Source organism: Ranitomeya variabilis, chromosome 2 (assembly GCF_051348905.1).
Source record: "Ranitomeya variabilis isolate aRanVar5 chromosome 2, aRanVar5.hap1, whole genome shotgun sequence".
NCBI classification, from domain to species: Eukaryota; Metazoa; Chordata; class Amphibia; order Anura; family Dendrobatidae; genus Ranitomeya; species Ranitomeya variabilis.
In genome coordinates, this window is record NC_135233.1 from 28,600,265 (window position 1) to 28,611,821 (window position 11,557).

An 11,557-nucleotide genomic window follows, 5' to 3' on the forward strand; every position below is an offset into this window, starting at 1 on the left:
TTTCTGCCCTACTTTCTTCCCTTCGTCCAGCGGGAATATCACACGTGGGAAATGTGTAGGTTATTAATTAAATATGATTTCCCCCAGAATTAGAGAAGGACTCGACTCCTAGAAATGAGACTTAATTAAGATTACACCGGGCACATTTCCCTGTCGCCTCCTTTGATGTTTATATTTGTCGCAAACTCTTTGGAAAATCAAAGGGTAAAGCCTGTAAAGGCTTTTTTTTTTTAATCGGAGTCTGAGATTAAAGGGATTTTTACGTGCCCGCCGGTCCTGCGGCTGTGACGTCACATTATTCATGTAGCCGATTTCCGGAGTCTTGCATGTCATATAATTTCACCAATGTTGGATTTTTATTTTTTGGCATTTTTCCTCTAGGTCTTGATATCCATTTTCTCCATGCGAAACCCAAAAACCTCCCCGCAGGTAGGAAAGCCAAACCGATCCTCATGGTTCACGGCTGGCCCGGATCTTTCTATGAATTCTACAAAATCATCCCCCTCCTGACGGATCCCACCAGCCACGGTCTCAGCGATGAGCACATCTTTGAGGTGATCTGTCCATCCATTCCTGGATATGGATACTCCGAGGCCTCTCACAAGCAAGGTACAGTGAGATTAGTGAGGTACTATGGACGTCCCCCCACCGGGTGACATCCACTGCGGTCCAATATGGCGAGGTGCAGGGCGCTCAGCTTTATTCACTGTATTGAAGCTATAGCAGGTACATTTGCTCAAACTGAAATACCCCCCTTGCTCTGTAATTTGCGCTGTTCCCCTTTGATATCCACCATTTGTTTTTGTTGATTTGATTAACTCGGTAGATTTGTCGACCAGTCACGGTCACTGTGTCTACAAGCCTGCTTGCTTATGTCACAATTGCCATTTTTTCTTTCCCTGGTGCCATGTGGTCATTTTCTATTTGCAGATATTTGAATATGCGCAGAGGCTGCTGTAATCACAGGACTCTATTAATTAGCGTTCTTTACTGTATGTACACAGGCCAATTTCTGGCCATAAACAGGTGCCAATAAACTATATACAAGTTGATTGGCGCTCGTTTATGACCCTTTTATCGGGGTATGGTGCCAACTGTATACAAACAGAAAGACAGTCAATATTATTGTTCTCTACTTTTACCGCATGCATATTGTAGTCAGGACGTTCTTCTGTATAAACAATAATTTAATTTACGGTAATGAAATGTACAGGACTAGCTGAAGAACCAATGTTTTGTGGTGTACTTACACTGGCCGATACGTGGGAACAGAATTGCTGATTATTGGCCCATGTAAATGGTATATGGACCTTTAATGGATTTTAATTCCAAGTTTAGATACTATGATAGTTATGTTCTTGCTTTATCTCTTTTCTCTCACTATTCATCTGGTCCTTCAAATAACATCAACAGGGAGAAAGTAAAGGACTGCAGTAATTCCATTCTCTTCCTATTGTGACCATCAACAGGGAGAAAGTAAAGGACTGCAGTAATTCCATTCTCTTCCTGTTATGACCATCAACAGGGAGAAAGTAAAGGACTGCAGTAATTCCATTCTCTTCCTGTTATGACCATCAACAGGGAGAAAGTAAAGGACTGCAGTAATTCCATTCTCTTCCTATTGTGATCAGTAACAGGGAGAAAGTTAAAGGACTGCAGTAACCCCATTGTCTTCCTTTTGTGACCATATGGAAATCAATGTGTTGTACATCCTGCGAGTAATATTGAAACCGATGTTCAGCATCCAGTTGGCTTGAGTTTTCCAAAAGTGATCGATAAAACCAAAGCTTAGCTCATTCGACTGCTGATCGGTGGCTTGTTTTAATGGGGTGATGAGCTAGAACAAGGGTCTTATGAACTCAAGCTTGCTGATTGTTGGCCTGTGTAAATGGGCCTTTACTGCTTGTGATACCCAGGTTAGATAAAGAAGGAATATAAATTCAGCATTCTATCTTTTTCTTTCACTTTACACCTGCTCTTGCAACTGACATCAATCTGCAGGGAGAAAGTAAAGGACCTCTGTAATTATGATCTCCTGATATTCCCTCCATATTGTAATTAATGCATCGTACAGCCCATGAGAATACTTGAAAATAATGTTCCCAGGTGTTTTCTATAAAGGTTGCCATGTCTCGTTCTTACAGGATGTGACGGCATAGCTACTGCTCGCATCTTTTACAAGTTGATGCGGAGGTTGGGCTTCCGAGAGTTCTACGCGCAAGGAGGAGACTGGGGATCAATGATCTGCACGATTCTTGCACAGATTGCACCCAGGTGAGGGAACATATTAAATCATTTTATAAACTTTCATCGAAAAAAGTCCAGACTTTTTTTTTTTTTTATTCCAGGGATAATAATCCGCTGCATAACTATAGAGTTAAATCAATTGTCTCCCTGCAGCCACCACTAGGGGGAGCTCACCGCAGACTGTTTATACATTGAGCTTAATCATAACACTGTATGCAGAATGCTCCCTCTAGTGGTGGTTGCAAGTAAAAAAAAAATTTTCACTGGATTTGGAACTTTGTATCAGAAAAATGGAGTTCTGATTATTATATAGAGATGCTATGAAATAAATCAGCCCAGCTAATAGTCATGTGAGCAATTATAGGCTAAAAATTAACATTCAGCCATTCTAACCTATAGGCACCAATTCTTCTTACGTTTTTATTGACATTGGTTCAGGTGAAAAATCTGGCATTTTGTCAATGGTTGTCAAAAATGTGTCCTGAAAAATATATAAATAATAATAAAAAATACATTTATATATATATTTTTTTCTTTAGCAATGTCAAGGGATTACATCTGAACATGGTGTTTGTGATGAGCGCTAAGCTGCCGGTGGTGCTGTCCATATTTTTCGGTCAGCGGTTCCCAGGGCTTTTTGGTTTTCAGGAGGAGGACGTCAGGAGGATGTTTCCCTTTATGAAGAAGTATTTCTACTATATGATGAAGGAGAGCGGCTACATGCACATCCAGTCCACCAAGCCCGATACCGCAGGTGAGGAGGCGCAGCGCCACTTTATCTATGTAAATCAATCATCAAGCGTCCTTGTTCTTTTACTTAACTTTTTTTTTCGAGGTACAGTGATTAAAATGCCAATTCTGGCATTTTTTCTCATTAAAGTATTTACTGCGTGGGTTCATTTTACTTTATATTTCCAGATATTGGAGGTTTACGGATGCAGGAATACTGCATTGGCTATTTCCGTGTTTTGCTACATCAAAACCTGGAATTTCACAATTTATTTTGAGGGTTTGCATCAGTTCATGTAAAGAACATGCCGACAACTGTGAACATTTTATTGTGAAGTAAACAACAAATAGGAAAAAATAACTGCAGATTTCAGTGTGCAGAGCTATTCACCCCCCTAAAGTCAGTACTTTGTAGAGCCTCCTTTTCCGGCTACAGCTACAATTCGCTTCGGATAGGTCTCTGAGTTTTCCACATCCTCTCACTGAGAGTTTTTCCCATTCCTCATGGCAAATCTGCCCCAGCTTCTTCACGTTAGATGACAGGTCGTCCATTGAATTAAGGTCTGGGCTGTGACTCGGCCGCTCCAGGACATTTACACGTCTCCCCTTGCACCACTCGTGCGTTCCTTTAGCAGTAGCTTTGGGTCATTGTCTTGTTGGACGGTGAACCTCCGTCCCAGTCTCAAATCACTGACAAGACTGACACAGGTTTTGCTCAAGAGCATCCTTGTATTTCTCACCATCCATCATCTTCCCCTCGATTCGGACCATTTTCCCTGTCCCTGCTGTTGAAAAACATCCCCACATCATAATGCTGCTATTTCTTCATGCTGGGACTTGTAGTTTCCCTGCAGGGTGCAGCAGTCAAGGCCACAACTTGGAGACTACAGATGTATAGTTGGCTGTCGGAGCAAAGTCAGTGACGGGTTTCCTTTAAGGAGCGGATAGTTCCTCTAGAAACCTTTGTTGTATCCTCGGTGGCCGGCGGCAGAGCGGCTCAGTGACGTCGGCGCCGTACATAACCAGACACGTCTCCGGCTGTCACTTTCATGAATGAAGGCCGGTGATCTGTGATCTCAGCCGCCGCTCTTTCACCTAATTGCAGATATGTTTCTGGATCAGACTTTGATCTTTCTCAAGCGACATCTGCTCCTGTTTAAAGGCAATTATTAATGAAATAACCGGGCGCTGCGCCAAGTCCCTCGCTGCCTTAATGTGCAGCTCGTGCCTACTCATAATCTGCTTCACAAACCGTCACCAACAAGATGATTACGTGGTCTCTGAGGCCAGCACCGATCATACACTGGCTGATGGTGGTCCAGGAGGGGGTCCTTCTTCATTCCCCCCCCCCCCCCCCCACTGCAGCCTGCTGAGTGGGCTCTTCCTGATGCACTCAGAATCAATAAAATGTCTATACTCCAGGGAAACTGCAGCTGCATCTCCCTCCCGACCCTCTCTCAGCTCGGTATGTTAGAGACAACAGAAACTGCAGCTGCATCCCCCTCTTCTCACCATACTGACTCACACAGAGAGAAGCTGCATCCCCCTCCTTTCACAGTACTGACTCAAACAAAGAGAGAAGCTGCAGCTGCATCCCTCTCTTCTCACCATATTGACTCACACAGAGAGAAGCTGCAGCTGCATCCCCCTCTTCTCACTATACTGACTCACACAGAGAGAAGCTGCAGCTGCATCCCCCTCTTCTCACTATACTGACTCACACAGAGAGAAGCTGCATCTGCATCCCCCTCTTCTCACCATACTGACTCACACAGAGAGAAGCTGCAGCTGCATCCCCCTCTTCTCACTATACTGACTCACACAGAGAGAAGCTGCAGCTGCATCCCCCTCTTCTCACCATACTGACTCACAGAGAGAGAATCTGCAGCTGCATCCCCCTCTTCTCACCATACTAACTCAGAGAGAGAATCTGCAGCTGCATCGCCCTCTTCTCACCATACTGACTCACACAGAGAGAAGCTGCAGCTGCATCCCCCTCTTCTCACCATACTGACTCACACAGAAAGAAGCTGCAGCTGCATCCCCCGCTTCTCACCATACTGACTCACACAGAGAGAAGCTGCATCCCCCTCCTTTCACAGTACTGACTCAAAGAGAGAAGCTGCAGCTGCATCCCTCTCTTCTCACCATACTGACTCACACAGAGAGAAGCTGCAGCTGCATCCCCCTCTTCTCACTATACTGACTCACACAGAGAGAAGCTGCAGCTGCATCCCCCTCTTCTCACCATACTAACTCACACAGAGAGAAGCTGCAGCTGCATCCCCCTCTTCTCACCATACTGACTCACACAGAAAGAAGCTGCAGCTGCATCCCCCGCTTCTCACCATACTGACTCACACAGAGAGAAGCTGCATCCCCCTCCTTTCACAGTACTGACTCAAACAAAGAGAGAAGCTGCAGCTGCATCCCTCTCTTCTCACCATACTGACTCACACAGAGAGAAGCTGCAGCTGCATCCCCCTCTTCTCACTATACTGACTCACACAGAGAGAAGCTGCAGCTGCATCCCCCTCTTCTCACCATACTAACTCACACAGAGAGAAGCTGCAGCTGCATCCCCCTCTTCTCACTATACTGACTCGCACAGAGAGAAGCTGCAGCTGCATCCCTCTCTTCTCACCATACTGACTCGCACAGAGAGAAGCTGCAGCTGCATCCCTCTCTTCTCACCATACTGACTCACACAGAGAGAAGCTGCAGCTGCATCCCCCTCTTCTCACTATACTGACTCACACAGAGAGAAGCTGCAGCTGCATCCCCCTCTTCTCACCATACTAACTCACAGAGAGAGAATCTGCAGCTGCATCGCCCTCCTTTCACCATGCTGACTCCGACACAGAGACAAGCTGCAGCTTCATATCTCCTCTCCACCATGCTGATTTAGGCACAGAGTGAAGCTGTGTCCCCCTCCTTTCACCATGATGAGCCAGAGAGAAGCTGCAGCTGCATCCCCCTCCTCTCGCCATACTGCTGCACATTCCCCCTCTTGCCTTTTTTTCTTTATTTTTTGTGGAAATTTTTATGATTTTGAGGAGTTTTTAATTGCCTTAGAGTGCGGTTACTAATGTACTTTAACCCCTTCTCACCCCATAACCAATCACTGTCAGCACATTTGCACACCTGATACTGAGATACTTGAATTAACTCTTTAAAATCTGTCTCTGTCTTGCAGGATGTGGCTTAAACAGCTCTCCGGTGGGACTTTGTGCTTATATCCTGGAGAAGTTTTCCACCTGGACCGACCCTGACTTCCGGGATTACGAGGATGGAGGCTTGGAGAGGTACGGGGAGGGTTATCTGTGGGGGAGCGATGGCCGCCATTATCCCCCCGTGGGTCTGTGCTAGAATCATGGTGACATGTCTTAATGCTGATATCACTATGAAAGCCTCTGTGCCGTCTTCTGGATTCCAGGAGGGATAAAGGAAGAACGATGCAGCAATGAGACGCTGCAGAACTACTATATAATGGGGAATACAATGTACTAAAATGGAGGGGTCAGGGGTGGTGACGGGTTCTCTATCCCCCTCCATAGGGTGTGTGGAGGGAGCTCAGGAGTCACACGCTGCAACTGGAGATTGCTCAGATTGCTGCTGTTTAACCCATTAAATGCCATGGCACTTTGTGATGATGGCGTTCAAATGGGGAACTATTCTCATAGCTTCCTATTTAATATTACAAAAAAAATCTGTATATCATATACCATTCTCTCAAGTTGGAGAGATATTATTATTATTATTTATTTATAGCGCACCATTGATTCCATGGTGCTGTACATGAGAAATCCCACCTTGCTCTGTCTTGGATAGCTAGAATAAATCACTTTTTAAAATGATCATCCTTCCCAAATTATTATTTTTTACATGTATCCCTTTAATTCCATACATGTTTATTGTTATGTTTTAAGCATTAGTTGGGAAATTCATTTTGACTAATTAAAAAAAAAAAATGAAATGTCTCTCTGAAAAATATGTCCTGTCCTTTTAGGCTAGGAGGCCTGGGTGCCCCCAATATTATGGCTTACCATAAGGCCGCGGTTCCCAAAAAGGCACGCGGTCATGCTTGGGGGTTTTGCCGAAAGGTTGGGATCTGTTGGTCCGTAGTCTTTAGGTTGATTTCCTTTAAAACCGAGTGATCCACTTGTGCTCATCAACTTTATCCGATACGGTGTTTTTTTTTTTTGTTTTTTTTTTAATATCTTGTTTCTATACAGTATATTTGTCTCTCCATAAATTTTATACACTATTGACTTGATTGATTTCATGCCAACCCCATCTTTCCCCTTTTCCGTATTTCCTAAATTTTAGGTGTCCCTGTTGTTTAAGCGCTTGTGTGTACACGGCTAATCTGCGTGATGGTTTATGTCTTATTTATTCTTTGTTTATTAAAAAGACTTATTGGAATAAAAAGATACGGGTGTCATAAAATGACGACACACACACCAAACTTTTTTTTTTATATATATATATTTTTTAACCACTAAAATAATACTAATAAAAGAACACTATTTTGGTATTTCCGGATTTGCCCTCATATGGAGAATCCTCTTGTCAGATCATTATTACTTCACGTTGAACGCATAAAAAAAACAAACCACCCCCCCCCCCCCCAAAAAAAAAAAAAAAAATCGATGATTTTCACCCCACATGTATTTTATTTTTTTTTTCAGTCCAAGATATGGTAAAATAAATGGTGTCAATCAAAAATAAAACTCGTCCCATACATAACAAGTCGTCGTACGGCAATGCGGATGGGGGGGAAAAAAGTTATGTCTCTTGGAAGAAGAAATAGTGCACGTTTAAAAAAATAAAATAAATAACAAATTGCCTTGTCTTGAAAGGGTTAAGGAAGTGGGTGGACCGCAATGCCCGCCACTTTAGTAACTCCGAACGTCGCAGTAGCCGCCATGTTTGTTCTTGCCGGTCTCGTTCCAAAGATTACGATGATTATTGTTGTTTTTTTAGGCTTCGCTAACACTTAGGTTCTTGTTTTTTGTTTTTTTTTTCCAGAAAATTCACCTTGGATGATCTTTTAACCAACATCATGATCTACTGGCTGACCGGCTCCATCGTGTCGTCCATGAGGTTTTATAGAGAAAACGTGGGCGGAGGATTGGGCACTGCCGACCATGACAAGTATGTACCCCCCAGGGTCGTACTGGCCCACCGGAGAACTGGAGGATTCTCCGGTGGGCCCAGGCACTGACACCTGCTGGCATACTGGCCAGCAGCTGCCTAGGGCCCCCAGCCAGTGGCTATGGGGCCCCTGAGTCAAGGGGGCCCGCCCTGTGCCAGCAGAGGATGACAGAAGCCACACCTGTCCCCGCTTCTAAAGGGAAATGAATATTCACGCTTCCCCACGCCCCCATGGGCGTGGAGAGGAGCGAATACCATTTCTCTTTAATAGCGGGCAGCGTTAGCCGCAGGGTGAGGCTAACGCTGCCCGCATGTAAAGTGCCACCACCACCACACCGCACCACATACACGCAGGCAGACACACAATACTCACCTCTCCACAAGTTCACCACAGCACATCCCGGCGTCCTGCTTCCTGCCTGACACCCTGTCTGAGACAGCCCAGATGAATGACGTCATCATCCAGTGCGCTGTTTCAGATGGAAAGCTGCCGACGAGGAATAGACTGCCAGGATGTGCTGTGCTGAACTTGCAGAGAGGTGAGTATTGTGTGTCTGCCTGCCTGCGTGTATGTGGTGCGGTGCTTTGTGTGTGAGTGAGTGAGAGTGGTGTGGTGCTGTGTGTGTGTATTAGAGATTGGCAATGATGGGGTGGTGGGGAAGGACTGATGGTGGTGGGGGGAGGCAATGATTGAGGCGGTGGAATGGGCAATGATGGGGGTGGTGGGGGAGAATGATAGGCAATGATGGAGGAGGTGGTGATGAGGACAATGATGGAGGTGGAGAGGGGATGCATTATACCCTAAGAGGGGGGCTGCATTATACTTTATAGGGGGCTACATTATATTCTGTGGGGGGACTGCATTATTATATCGGGACTACATTATAATCTGGGGGCTACATCATACTATATGAGGGGGCTACAGTATACTCTATGGGGGGCGCATTATATTCTGTGGTGGGGCTGCATTATTCTCTCGGGACTACATTATATTCTGGAGGGGGCTAAATCATATTATATGAGGGGGCTACAGTATACTCTATGGGGGGCTGCATTATATTCTGTGGAGGGGCTGCATTATACAATGAGTAGGGCTACATTATACCCTGTGAGGGTGCTACATAATATTCTATGGTGGGGACTGCATTATACCTTATGAGGGGGTTGCAATATATTTTGTGGGGTGCTGCATTTTATTTTATGAGGAGGGCTGCTTTATATTCTATGAGAGTGGGTTGCATTATATTCTATGTGGGGGGCTACATTATTTTGAGGTGGACTGCATTATATTCTATGAGAGTAGGCTACATTATATTCTATGAGCGTGGGCTGCATTATATTCTATGAGCGTGGGCTGCATTATATTCTATGAGAGGGGGCTGCATTATATTGTATGAGGGAGGCTACATTATATTCTATGAGGGGGCTACCCCAAACCCTTGCTACATAATTAAGACGTGTACTACCTTATATTATAACCCGATATTGGCGTGTTTTACCACACAATTGGTGGTCTTGTATTTATTTCTATGTAGCTACATAGCGGGCCCCAAGAATAATTTTCTCTGGTGGGCCCAAGGTGCTCCAGTCCGACGCTGTGTACCCCTCACTTTCCCCTGTGTCCTCACTGCATACATTATTCATAAAGCATATTAGTCGTTACATCTTAAAGAAAACAAATGATAAACTCTCCATAAGGAACTGTAGATGTTGCTCCTGGTGCTGCACATTCCTTCTCGCCGTCATAATGTCCCTGTGACACACTGAATGAGCAGCTGCTGCTGCATCTCCCTACCCCCCCCCCCCCCCCCACCTCTCCTCCTATCACTGTTTCTGGATTTTTTGGTAACTGTGTAGGTGTCTCTTGTTGGTGGTATCAGCACTTCACACCGGTCCTCGACTATCCGTCACTAACTACTTGTCTGTAGCTCCACATGCAGATTAAAAGGAAGGGAATTTTACCTGAAATTTTTTTTTTTTTTTTTTTAACCAAATCTCCACCCTCTTTCCCGTCCGCTGTCTTCACTAGCTCCTGTCTATTGTCTTCCAGGTTACCCGTCAAGGTCCCTACTGGAATCGCTTCCTTCCCCAATGAGCTAGTGCATTGTCCCCTCCTCTGGGCCAAGCAGAAATTCCTCAATATCCTCTCCTTTAGTTACATGCCCCGTGGAGGCCATTTTGGAGCCTTTGAAGAGCCGGAGCTTATGGCTAAAGACATACGGCAATTTGTGGGGAAAGTGGAACAGAAGTAACGGAGTCCTGGGTGACTGATGAGGGGGACCGAATATCTGCACAGTCTCAGCCATCGCCGGCTGTACACCAAGCACAGATCATAGCCATCGCCGGCTGTACACCAAGCACAGATCATAGCCCTCCGCATGGCCCTTATAGCGCGCAGAGCCGGCTGAGCTTTGTAGCATTTTATAGAAATGTCTCTGATGATTTTTGTGTAATTGTTTTATAATAACATTCCTGGAAAAGAAGCCCCCAAGATTGTCTCCCCCCACACACTGCACTTGCATGGTCTGAAATTCAGAGGTTTGGATTTTACCGACAGGCTGCTTGCCCTGCTTCACAAATTACCTGCAGCAGGCTGCCATATACAGTACTGGCCATATGCTATTCAACATAGGGTGAGCCAGTGCCACGCCACATGCCTACTGCGCACACGTGACGCACGCCATATTCCCGCTATACACACGTGACGCACGCCACATGCCCGCTATACACACGTGACGCACGCCACATGCCCGCTATACACACGTGACGCACGCCACATGCCCGCTATACACACGTGACGCACCCCATATGCCCGCTATACACACGTGACGCACCCCATATGCCCGCTATACACACGTGACGAACCCCACATGCCCGCTATACACACGTGACGCACCCCACATGCCCGCTATACACACGTGACGCACCCCATATGCCCGCTATACACACACGTGACGCACCCCATATGCCCGCTATACACACGTGACGCACCCCACATGCCCGCTATACACACATGACGCACGCCACATGCCCGCTATACACACATGACGCACCCCACATGCCTGCACCGCAGACCGCCCATTACCACTTTTTTTTATGCTTCCTACATATTAGACGATGGCAGAGGAAATACTGAACACTAATCCCTTTTCCTTGTGTTACGTGAAGCAAATCCGTTCCCATAGTTGACGCGTCTCCTTCCCCTCTTCATTCGTGGGAACTTACATTCCATTTCATTGAAACAATATAAAAACCAAAATAAGTTTTGTTTGTTTTTTTCCAGAATTCCTATATTCTTATGTATCCGAGTGCCTTATAATCACTGTTCTACTTTGCTGATATTGTGTATTCTGAAATAATCATTTTTGCAAATACAATTATTAAATTCTTTTTCCGCTTTAGTAATAAAAACTGGTAAAATTCC

At 45.3% G+C, this 11,557-nt stretch overlaps 1 protein-coding gene across 1 annotated transcript in view; it reads left to right on the top strand.

Moving 5' to 3' along the window:
- EPHX1 (epoxide hydrolase 1) overlaps positions 1–11,557 on the top strand; it is a 35,662-nt gene extending 24,105 nt beyond the window's left edge. The window contains exons 4-9 of the mRNA XM_077282199.1: positions 382–609; positions 2,145–2,274; positions 2,787–3,001; positions 6,173–6,281; positions 8,008–8,133; positions 10,184–11,557. Coding sequence (XP_077138314.1) covers positions 382–609; positions 2,145–2,274; positions 2,787–3,001; positions 6,173–6,281; positions 8,008–8,133; positions 10,184–10,385 — 1,010 coding nt within the window. The 3' untranslated portion in view covers positions 10,386–11,557. The remainder of the gene's footprint in view (positions 1–381; positions 610–2,144; positions 2,275–2,786; positions 3,002–6,172; positions 6,282–8,007; positions 8,134–10,183) is intronic.